The 11,374-nt window shown below is 35.3% G+C and overlaps 1 protein-coding gene across 1 annotated transcript; it reads right to left on the reverse strand.

Annotated features, from left to right (window-relative positions):
• Positions 1 to 998: 998 nt before the first annotated feature.
• On the reverse strand, positions 999 to 6,919 carry LOC142172695 (lysM domain receptor-like kinase 4). The gene is made up of 2 exons (XM_075236367.1): positions 6,759 to 6,919; positions 999 to 2,775 (listed from the first exon to the last, which is right to left on the reverse strand). Exons 1-2 carry the CDS (start codon positions 6,917 to 6,919, stop codon positions 999 to 1,001), a joined length of 1,938 nt encoding a protein of 645 aa, XP_075092468.1.
• Positions 6,920 to 11,374: the final 4,455 nt, after the last annotated feature.

Raw genomic sequence — 11,374 nt, forward strand, 5'->3', positions numbered from 1 at the left:
AACAAATAATTAACAATTGGACAAGATTATGTCAAACAATTGGCAAAGCACAATAAAGATTCTATGAGTCATGCATATGTCCAACAGATATATATAGCCATTTGTTCCTTCCAAAACTGGATTAGAAAATTCCCTTGTCTTTATTGAAGCTCAACAAAGCATAATTTGCATTATTACAAAAATCAGATGATTTAACTTATATTACTGACAGTGCAAGGAATATAATTTTTACTATATCTTATCATATGCATAGAGGTCTATTTACTTTATTTTTTTGGCTATGATATTAGGGTTATTTAATTTAGAAATTTTGACCTTAATCTGAAAGTGAAAATGTTTGACAAGAATAATTCAACAAACACTATAAAGATCGATCAATGAATATATATTCAGTAATAGGACCTATTATTCCTATATGTTCCATTAGTAGCATTCCCTTGAAATGTTACGGAAGATTTTGCATGTGTTTCATCTTTCTTGATTAGAAATCATATTAGGAATAATGGAGGTCACTCCGCTGAAAGACGGCCGTAACTATAATTATCCTAAGGTAGCGAAATTATTTATCGGGTAAGTTTCGATCCACACGAAAGATATAACGATATGCGCACTGTCTCGGAGAGAGGTTCGGTGAAATAGACGACATGTCTTTGAAGATGCGAACTATCTTACTGTACCTTAGTGATGGAAAGGAAGTTGGATTCATAAAAATGAATACAAATTGAAAGCAAGAATTCATAGATCTAGTGAAAACTGTAGCTACAAAGAGACATTAATATTTGACTAGGGCAAGTACAATTAATTGGTGTTACTAACATTGCATATGGTGATGAATGGAATATATTTCTGAAATCATACAATTTTGGCAACAACAATAACATACTCATTGTATTTCTACATGTGGGGTCTGTGGAAGCTAGTACGTACGCAGATCTTACACCTACCTTGTGGAGGCCCTATCGATCCTTGCCTAAATGTAGACCCTCGGCTAAAGAAAATCATACCATTCTAGCAAGAACTTTAATTATATCATCCATAGATGGCCTATGAAGAGGATCATCTTCAATACAAGCTTTAGCTAAAACAACTAAACATAATGCTTCTGCTAAAGGGTAATCTTCCCTAAGGCATGGATCAATGAAAAATTTCAACTGTTCGAAGCATCCTCCTTCATTAGCTTCCCCTCTCAAAAATGTAATTGAATACCTCAAAAAATTCCCATCAACATCTTCTTTTCCCGATATCAGCTCGACTAATACTACCCCGAATGCAAAAATGTCCACTTTTTCAGACACTAAGCCATGTACTAGATGCTCGGGGGCAATCCAGCCCCCAAGACTTCCAATACTTCCAATTTTATTCGTCGTTCCAATGACAGCCTTCGCTCCAAAAACAGCAAGCTTTGCCCTCCAATTCGGAGTCAAGAAGATATTTTTGCTATTTATGTTCATGTGTGTATAAGGTGGAATAGTGCAAAAGTGCAAGTAATGTAACCCTCTGGCAATGTCAAAGGCAATTTGAGTTCTTTTATGCCAACTAAGAGAAGCTAAGGAGTTTGACAAACAATCCCTTAATGTTCCATTTGATGAATATTCAAACACAAGATAAGATCCTGAAATGTCATCCTCGCCATAACAAACACCTCGAAGGTTAACAATATTGACATGATTGATTCTTGAGTGTACATCAATTACTTGTTTTGTGTCCTCAAATCTTATTTTCTTGATCAATACTTCAGCATTATCAACACAACCCTTGTATACATTGTCACTTATCTTAGTTCCTTCACTAAAATTATTCGTCGCTCTTTTCAATTCATCTATGTTGTACTCCCCCAAAGAGTACTTTATTACTGCAAGTAAATCAGGTGATAAGCACGAATTCGTGGAACTTCTAGTAGTCGTTGGAGGGGAATTTCTTGGTGTTGAACCTGAAGTAACAGAGCTTTTATGTATCGAAGAACGATTTTTCTCTGCCTTGAATTTCCTTATGGCCCTTATATATAAACCACAAGCAACTAAAGTTGCAGCAAACAGGAAAAAACCAACAGCTGACACTGAAATGTAAAGTTTCTTTAGTTTCAGGTTTTTGGATGATTTTTCTATCATTTGTGTTGGTAAAAAACCAGGAGTAGGAGAATCAGAATCATGTATGCTGAAATTAATAGAGGGTTCTCCTCTCAAGGGAACTAAAATTGTTGTATTTGAAAATACAGTGGGATTAAAACTTAAATGGTTAGCACCCCATATATCTTCAATAGAAATATTGAATTTTTCACTTACTTTTCCTGTATCATCTCCTGAAATAAAAGGGTATGTGATAAGGTACTTTAATCCAACATCAAAAACTTTACCAGGACATGCACATTTCAAAGGCATTAGCAACTCTGTACCAGCTTTGATATCATAATTGACATCAGAAATATTGGTTTTCTTGGATATATTTTCCTCCAAAAGTGTAATGGATTTAACTAAACCTTCAAAAACTCCACAAGCAACGTCGTCGAATTTTGTGTTTGTAGGTGAATGGTAGCTAATATTAGCTTGAAAGGATTCACCTAAACAAGAACATTGAATTGGAACAATTACCTCTCTACCAATTTCAAGAATCTGCGACGACGAAGTGACATTGTTTAAGGTGAGTAGTACATCAGGAGAAAAACCAAACAAGTAAGAAACATCAGATATTGTTGTGAAATCTTGATTAGTTCTATAGATCAAGAATGTTTGACAAGAATCATTTAGAGAAGTACAAGTATATCTTGTACCTGGAGAACTGATATTAGAAAAACATGAGGTTGAATCATAGAATTGCTGGCCATAGCTTGAGCTAATGCAGATGCAAATTACTAGAAGCCATTGAAAATTCATGACATACAAATTAAAATTTAGATGGTAAGCATTCTGCTCAAGCATTGAAAATATGTCCAATGAGATTTAATGGCAGGCCAAGCAGTGAAGTATATGAAAGGAATGACCATTAATTTTTTATTCATTTCCTTTGCTTTTCTATATAGTAATAACAAATTGTGACTGAGTGGGTAATTTTTATATGAAAGGCAACATTAGCAGCCGGCCATTTTGTATCCAACTGTTATCTACGACTACTAGTAATTGGTAAGTAGACGAAAAAAAAAAAAGATGGAATATTTTCTGACGTTTGTGATGGAGCCTGGATATGTTTCTAGCTGATAAGAGTGACATAGCTCTTTCCTTATACAATAATCCGAGTCAATAATTCGGTATAACCTATACAATATTCAGTTTTCAGTATAAAACTTTGCATTATAAAGATAATTTATGTATAACTAATACATCATTCAGCTTTCAGTATTACACTCCATATAGCTTATGTGAAGTTGAAATACCAGAAACAGAGGCGGAGCTAGGATTTAAACCTTATGGATTCGGGATTATAATCATATGTAACAGCCCAATCCACTAGTAATATTGCCCGCTTTGAAAATAGGCTCGCGCGGCTTTAAAACACGTCAGTAGAGTCTAAAACATGTCTATTTATATACCCAGCATCTCTCCCGTATTTTATCGATTTGGAATTCGCCTAGGGTGTCATATACACCCCCTCATGGATTTACCCTACCACCGTTCAAGGTTGCATGCGGAGTGACTCAGATATCATATGTAACAGCCTAACTTACTAGTGATATTGTCCGCTTCGGGCCTAGGCCCGCACTACTTTAAAACGCGTCACTAGAGTCTAAGGCCTGTCTACTTATATAGCCAGCATCTCTCCCGTATTTTGTCGATGTGGGATTCTGATGGTAGGCTATAATTGCATATTTTAGTCGCTTATCGCACTCTAATTTACTGCACCTTTATTGTGTTTGATCTTTAATCGCAAGTGTTTTTCACTTATTGTGTGTTTTATGCCTTGTAGGAGTGATTCTGAGTAATGGAGATGTTGTGGTACTAATTCGAGCTATGTGGAGCTTTGAAGTCTGAGTAAAAGCCCAAGGAATGAAGTCGGGATCGTGTTCGGGGGTCGAGGATCAATTCTTAACGTCAAAATTCAAGGAAGAAGCAACTACTGAAGAAATGCACTAGTGTGGTGTATTGCGAGGCACTGTGCGACGCATTAATGCAAAGTTTTGTCAGAAATCTATAAAGTTAAGAGACTGTATTTTTTGTGGTGTGACAGGAAAAGGCATTAGTGAGACGCACCGGGCGACGCATGAAAAGCAATAAGTTTGCAAGTTTTCCTATTTCGGCTAGGAAAAGGAAATTTCGTCTTGGTCCGACCCTACTTGGTATAAATACATGGAAAAATATTATTTTCTGAACTTTGGAACTAATTCGAGCTATGTGGCACTTTGAAGTTTGAGTAAAAGCTCAAGGGTTGAAGCCGCGATCGTTTTCGGGGGTCGAGAATTAATTCTGGACGTCAAAATTCAAGGAAGAAGCAACTGCTGAAGAAATGCACTAGTGCGAGGCGCTGTGCGACGCATTATGCAAAGTTTTATCAGAAATCTCTAAAGTTCAGAGGCTGGGTTTTTTGTGTTCTGACATGAAAAGGCATTAGTGCGACGCATTGGGCAACGCATGAAAAGCAATAAGTTTGCAAGTTTTCCTATTTCAGCTAGGAAAAGGAGATTTTGTCTTGGTCCGACCCTACTTGGTATAAATACATGGAAAACGTTATTTTCTGAACTTTAGACACACTTTAGACCTAGAGACACACGAGGAACATCCCGGAGCAAGGATATCTCAGATTTCTTCATCGTTTCTTAGTATTTTTAATTATCCAACACTTATGAATTTGTTTGATACTATCAAGAGTGGCTAAAACCCATAGTTCTGGGGTTGTGATTTAGACATGAATATTGATATTTAATGTCGACTTAACCTTGATTATAATTCACCAATATATGGTTGTTTCTTCAATTCTGTGATTAATTGCTTAATTTTCTGTCCAACAGCTAGGTTCTATTTCCTATCTATGCTATGCTTGGGAAAGCCATGTTTAGATTAGAGAAGAATTAAAGAGAGCACGATCTTAACTCTGGGAGGGAGGCGGATTTGTGGTTAGGATAGGAATATACCTAGTCACCATGCTTAATTAAATATCTTAATCTTAATGCATTCTTAATAGATTGATTTCATAGGAATATAGGTGTTAATCTATTTTGAATAAGCGAGTAGTACTTCGAAAGAAGGCTATGAGAGCAATTGTTCGATTAATTAGCAACCATGAGTGAATTGTATGAAGGGGAGAGTTAACTAGAACATAATAGGATTGGTGAATCGATCACAACCCTGGAATATTTGTCTCTACTGAATACACAACAACTGTTTTGTTGCTTGATAATTTAGTTATTACTTAGAATTATAGTTTAGTATAATTAAACTCTTGAACTCAAATTGGCTCGACTGAATAACAATCTTGGTGAATTTAGTGGATACTTGATACAAGTCTCTGTGGGTTCGACACTCGACTTATCATTTTATTACTTGCACGACCACGTATACTTGCATGTGCATTTGGGAGCAACAAGTTTTTGGCACCATTGACAGGGACTTGAATATTGACTACTCTCTAGTTTTTGCTTTCATTGTTTATTTCGTCAAGTCTAACATTACTTGATTGTTACTCTGATCTCAGGAACTTTGATTGAATGCGCAGGGTCAGAAGTCAGGACAGACTTTAAGGATTTGATCCCGAACCTGAAGAACATTTCATAGGAGGTTGAGGGAAGTAAATGATACAAATAATCTTCATGCACTTGTTCAATTTCCTGTGAACATGGAAGAGGAGCAACGTATGGTTGTTCAGGAGATGGCTATGCCCAGCATTGCTAATGTTACCTCTAGCATTGTGAAGCCCAGAATCACTGGGCACTTTAAGCTAAAACAGAGCATGATCCAACTACCTCATGCGAATGGGCAGTTAATGGGTCTTCCACACGAGGATCCACAACAGATATCCTGAATTTCTTGGAGATTAGTGATACTTACATCACTAACGGAGTCACTCCAGACTATGTGAGGCTCACACTTTTCCCGTTCTCTCTATTGGACGAAGCAAAGTGATGGCCGAAGGTAGAACCAGCTAATTCTATTACATCATGGAATGACTTGGCAAGGTGTAAGCACGTGATTTTTGCCCTATATGAGAATTACTCCCAAAAAATTCAAAATAAAATGATTTTCCTTGGTGTGTAATTTTGAGAATTTTTGTGACATTTTTGGATAATAATTTGTATTTGTTTGTGCATGTTTATTTGTTAAATTAATAAATAAATACAAAAATATGTCGCATTTTGCATGTAGGATTTAATTCTACAATTGTTAGTAATTTAGTTTGTTTTACAAAAAATGAAAATTACAAAAATAGGCATCTTTTGCATTTTTAGCATTTAATGTCCAAATATACAATTTTATGCTTAATTATTACTTAATTATGCATTAATTGTTATTGGGAGTTAATTTGCTCTTTTATAAATTAATTTAGTTCTTAATAATAATTTAAGTATTTTAATAATTTAGTTTTAGAAAAATAAAAGAACAAAAGAGAGCAAAAAATAAAGAAAAATCGGATTGGGCCTCTTCTTCAAATTCAAACCACAAGCCCAAAAATTGCCCAACCTTCCCCATGACCCGGTCCATTTCAAACCGGGTCGAACTGGTCCATAACCCCAATACCCAACCCCTCTTCATTTTTCATTTTTTCCCAAAACAAAACAAAAACAAAACAAAAAAAAAGACTCAAAAAAAACCTAAACTAAAATATCCGCCCCCCACCCTTTCTTCTTCTTCTCCAAAATCTCAAAACCACCCAACTCCCATGTCTGCCCGTCACCCTTCCCCTCTAATGGCTGCCATAGCCAACCATGGCTGCTCACCTTCACACAAGCGCACAACCCCTCCATCGACCACCCTTCGCTAGTCGTCGAACAACCCATCGTCAACGAGCAACCACGAACAATCCCAGCTCGCCGCTGCGACTCCTACTTCTTATACTTCACCATTGTTGCTTTTGCTACGTCCAGACCCAACTGCTTCTGCTTCATCTTCTCCGCCCTCACGACCACTGGATCAACACCACGACCACGTCGCACAGCCCTGCCATGGACGACCACAAGTTCGTCGACGTGAGCTGCTTCTGCGTGCAGTGTCGTCTCACAGCCCTGCCATGATTGTCGTCCCCAAACGACCAGCAGCAACCAGATGCTTCATCTTCTTCGTCATGCTACCTTAGCTCCGACCAACATCCATCGTTGCTCCTTCTTCTCCGGCAAGTCGATGCTACTGTGCCGCGCTGCTGCGTCTCCATTCGCGTTGCTGCTTCCTCGCCGCTGCTGCTGCCCATCCGCTGCTGCTGCGTCGTCTGCTTCTTCTGCTCCTTCTGCTGCGTCGTCCATGGCAGCTCGTACTGCTGCTGCGACGCAAGCTACAGCTCGTTGATTGCTGTTGTCTGTTACTTCTCCTTGTTTGTCCGTTCAAATGGTTTTGGTGCAATATTTGTTTCCGGGCAGATTTGTTTTCGTTCGAGTTCGTCGTTGGTCATTTACGGTTAGTAGGTTTAAGTTTTATTTCGTCCGTAATTTGTTTGATATTTTCATATTTGAAATTAGTAAAAGTTTGTTTCATTTTTCTTATTTATTTTTAGATAAAAATTGATTAGTTTAATTATAATGTTGTTAAGATTTAAGTTGAAGATTCAATTAAATATTTTTCAGTTTGTTTTATTAATTTAAAAGGATTTAATGTTAATATAAAAGAATGTTAGTTTAAATCGTTTGAATCCGTTGTTTGTTGTAGATTAAATTCGTGTTCATTTTGTTTAAAGTTCATCTTTAATTTAGTGATTTAATGAGAAGTTATGTTTTGGTTTTTAATTTTTTAATCATGTATCTTTGTTATAATTTTATTGGAGTTAATTAAAAAAGAGCAATTGATTATTTGAAGTCTAGTGATTTGAATATGTTTATTTGTTTTGTTTAAGCTTAATTCGAATTTGAATAAAACTTGCTTGTTATTGTTGTTGAAACTTTTCATTTATGTTCATACTTTGTTTGATTGTTCTTGAATCCGAAATTAGTATAAGTTTGATTTTCTTGTTTGTTGTTTATCATTTATGATTATTTCTTCAGTTTGCTTCATGATCTTGTTTAGTTTTAATATAGAAATTGTTGGTTGTAATGTTGTTAGATTTAATTTTAAGTTCAAATGATTATTGAATTTAGAAATCTGAATATACTTGTCTGTTGTTGTTGTTGTTGAATCTGAAAGTAGGTTTGTTTGTTGCTAAAAATATTGTTCAATCAAAATTTTAGTGTTTCTTTGTTGTTCATCATTTAGTTTGAATTTGTTGTTGAAAATTGTTTAGAAATTGGTCATATTTGTTGTATTTTGGTTGAAATTGATTAGATGAATTGGTTATAGCTGATGGGGGTGGTTTGGTAAATTGCAGTACATTCAGGGGTAAAATGGTAATTGCAATAAGGTCGGAGGGGTAGTTAAGGAATTGTACATTTTGTAATTCTTTATGTTAAGCATGAGGGACAAAATGTAATGGGTATGAGTGATATAATTGTTTATGTTAGGCATGGGGGACAAAAGATAATAGGTTGGGGTTTGATATATTTATTTAATGTACTGGGGGACAAAACATTAGGTAGTGGATTTAAAAGGGGATGAGTGGGAAGATAATGAGTTTGGTAGGAGAAAGTGGTTGATTTATTAATTGATTAAAGGGTTTTGGGATGAGATATAAATAAAAGAACTTGATCAGATTTTTGGGGGACACAGAAGAGGACGGACAGATAGAGAGAGAGAAAAAAAAGAGCTTAATATTTAAGAGAGAAAGAAAATTCCGAAAAATATTAAAACTTTCAAGAAAAAGAAAAGAAAAGAAAAAATACAAATAAAAAAGAGAGCTGGAAATTAGAAGAGAGAGTAGTACACACCTGACAAATATTCTGATATACGGGTTTAGAAATTAAGGGTTAAACATTAATTAGCCTTTCAAACATGAAAATTCCCTTGGTTTCTGTCCGTTGTTTGTTGTCGGTGTTTCTGGATTTTATTTTGATTTGCAAATCTGTTCCTGGGCTGTTGTTGCTGTGCTGTATTGTTATTACTGCTGTTGATTCTCATCTTTATTTTCTTTTGCTTCCAATATCAGGTACACGACTATAATACTAACTATTGCAAGCTAATAATGTGGAAGCATGAATAAATATGAAGAATGAAATTTTGAAGTTTTAATTTCACTTTTTTCTTTGTTCCTTTTGTTGATTGTATTTAAGCTATTTCATGTATTACTGAATAATAATTGGAATAAGAAAAAATAACATAAGTTAGTCTTTAATGAATCGGTTTGGCAAAACGGGTTAATTCACTAGTTATGAAGGTTTCAAGATTATCAACAGTAGGTTAATCATGAATAAGTAGCTAAATTTAGCTAATGCATGAATTTAAATTAAATTTCGTAAATTAGGCATGATTTGAGTTCAAGCAAGATTAGAAGAACGTTTAAGTCTAATAAACTTTCTAATAAGCTTTAGTAATTATGGTTAAATCTAGTTTCAAATGGTTGTGAATAATTAATCACAATAATTTTTTTTATAACAATGCTGAGTTGTATTTGATTCTTTTGGATATTATTTGTCGAATTTTTATTTTATTTATAATTTTGAAATTTTGAGTAAAATTTCTTTTTCATCAATATTTGTATTAATCTAGCAATTAGCATGCCATGTTTTCTTAAAATAATAAAAAACGCTAGTAATTAATTAGGATTTTCTTTCTTTATTTTAGAGACTAATTTTAATAGAAAAATGTAGTCGCTTTAAGATTTGTCCATTTAAAATAAATGAGATGAGCCTCGCTTAATAAAATGTATAGATTGCGGGGCCCTCAATAAATGTACATTTAATTGCTTAGAATTCGGGAGGAGCCGTTTAGCAAATTTCACGGCACTACCCAAAATAATGATACGCTAGTCGCTTTAGACGCGTATTTAATAATGTTATCTTCTTAAACTCGGGTGCGCATTTCATGCGACTCAAATCCAAATCCCAAACATTGAATAAAAATGTGTTACGGATTGCGGGTGCATTTCATGTGACATAATCCAAAGACATGTTTTAAACAATGTTCACCTTCTTGTAAAAAATAATAATAACAATTATGAAAGCGGTAAAAAGATAAAATTTGCACATAAGTTCATATTTGTATAAAATCAGATAATCAAGCCGAATATAACAGTTGAGCGACCGTGCTAGGACCACGGAACTCGGGAATGCCTAACACCTTCTCCCGGATTAACAGAATTCCTTATCCGGATTTCTGGTTCGCAGACTGTAATACAGAGTCATTCTTTTCCTCGATTCGGGATTAAATTGGTGACTTGGGACACCCTAAATCTCCCAAGTGGCGTCTCTAAAATAAACAAACAAATCCCGTTTCGATTGTCCTTTAATTGGAAAAAACTCCTTGTACCCTCGCGGGGGCGGAAAAAGGAGGTGTGACAGCTCTGGCGACTCTGCTGGGGACTTAAACCCAGAACCACTGGTTCAGGGTTAGAAATTCGAGCTTAGATAAATTGTTATATTTGGCTTTATCTGATTTTTACATGTTTGAGCCTAATGTGCTAAATGCTGCTTTTACCGCTTTGATATTATTTGACTGTATATATAAACTGTGTCGAACCCTTCTTTCTTCACCTCCGGGGATGTGCTTACTGGTTGAGACTCCCTATGTTGTTAGTGTCATACCTTGAAATAAGAAAGAGGCTCGGATAAGTTACTAGCCGGATGGCCTTTTGGTTCCCGAAAAGTTGCTCCCTCCTCGACTCGAGTTGTCCGCTCGGGTACACTGTCTAGAACACCAACCCAGGTTTTGAACATAGAATAACGTGACTTCATGCCGGATACCTAGTAGGAACGCTTATTTGCATCACGTTGCATTTGACTTAGGAGACTCAACACAGGGGTTGGGTCCGTCTAGGACTAGCAACCTGATATGAAAAGACCATCCTGATGCATCCTACTTGCTATGTACATATATTTGTTTCGAACCTGCATGTTGACCGGTTTCTGAATCTCGGGAATGTTGAAAAAAAAAGAGAAAAGAGAAAACAAAAAGAGAAATAACAGTTAAGGCGTTAATTGATTATTTTAGAAAATGAAAAAAAATAGGAAAAAAAAGTCTTTTATTTTTGGAAAGTCGTTTGTTGAAAAAGAAAATGAAAAAGAGTCTCTATTTTAGTTTGGAAAAATAAGTTGTTTTATTTTTGTTGAAAATGGAAAAAAAGAGTCGTTATTTTGTCTTGTTTTCAAAAATAGAAAAGGAAAATGGTTTGTCTTGCAATGAAAAATGAAAATCAAAAAGAGACTTGTTTTAAAATGGTT

This window comes from Nicotiana tabacum, chromosome 18 (genome assembly GCF_000715075.1).
Source record: "Nicotiana tabacum cultivar K326 chromosome 18, ASM71507v2, whole genome shotgun sequence".
NCBI lineage: Eukaryota > Viridiplantae > Streptophyta > Magnoliopsida > Solanales > Solanaceae > Nicotiana > Nicotiana tabacum.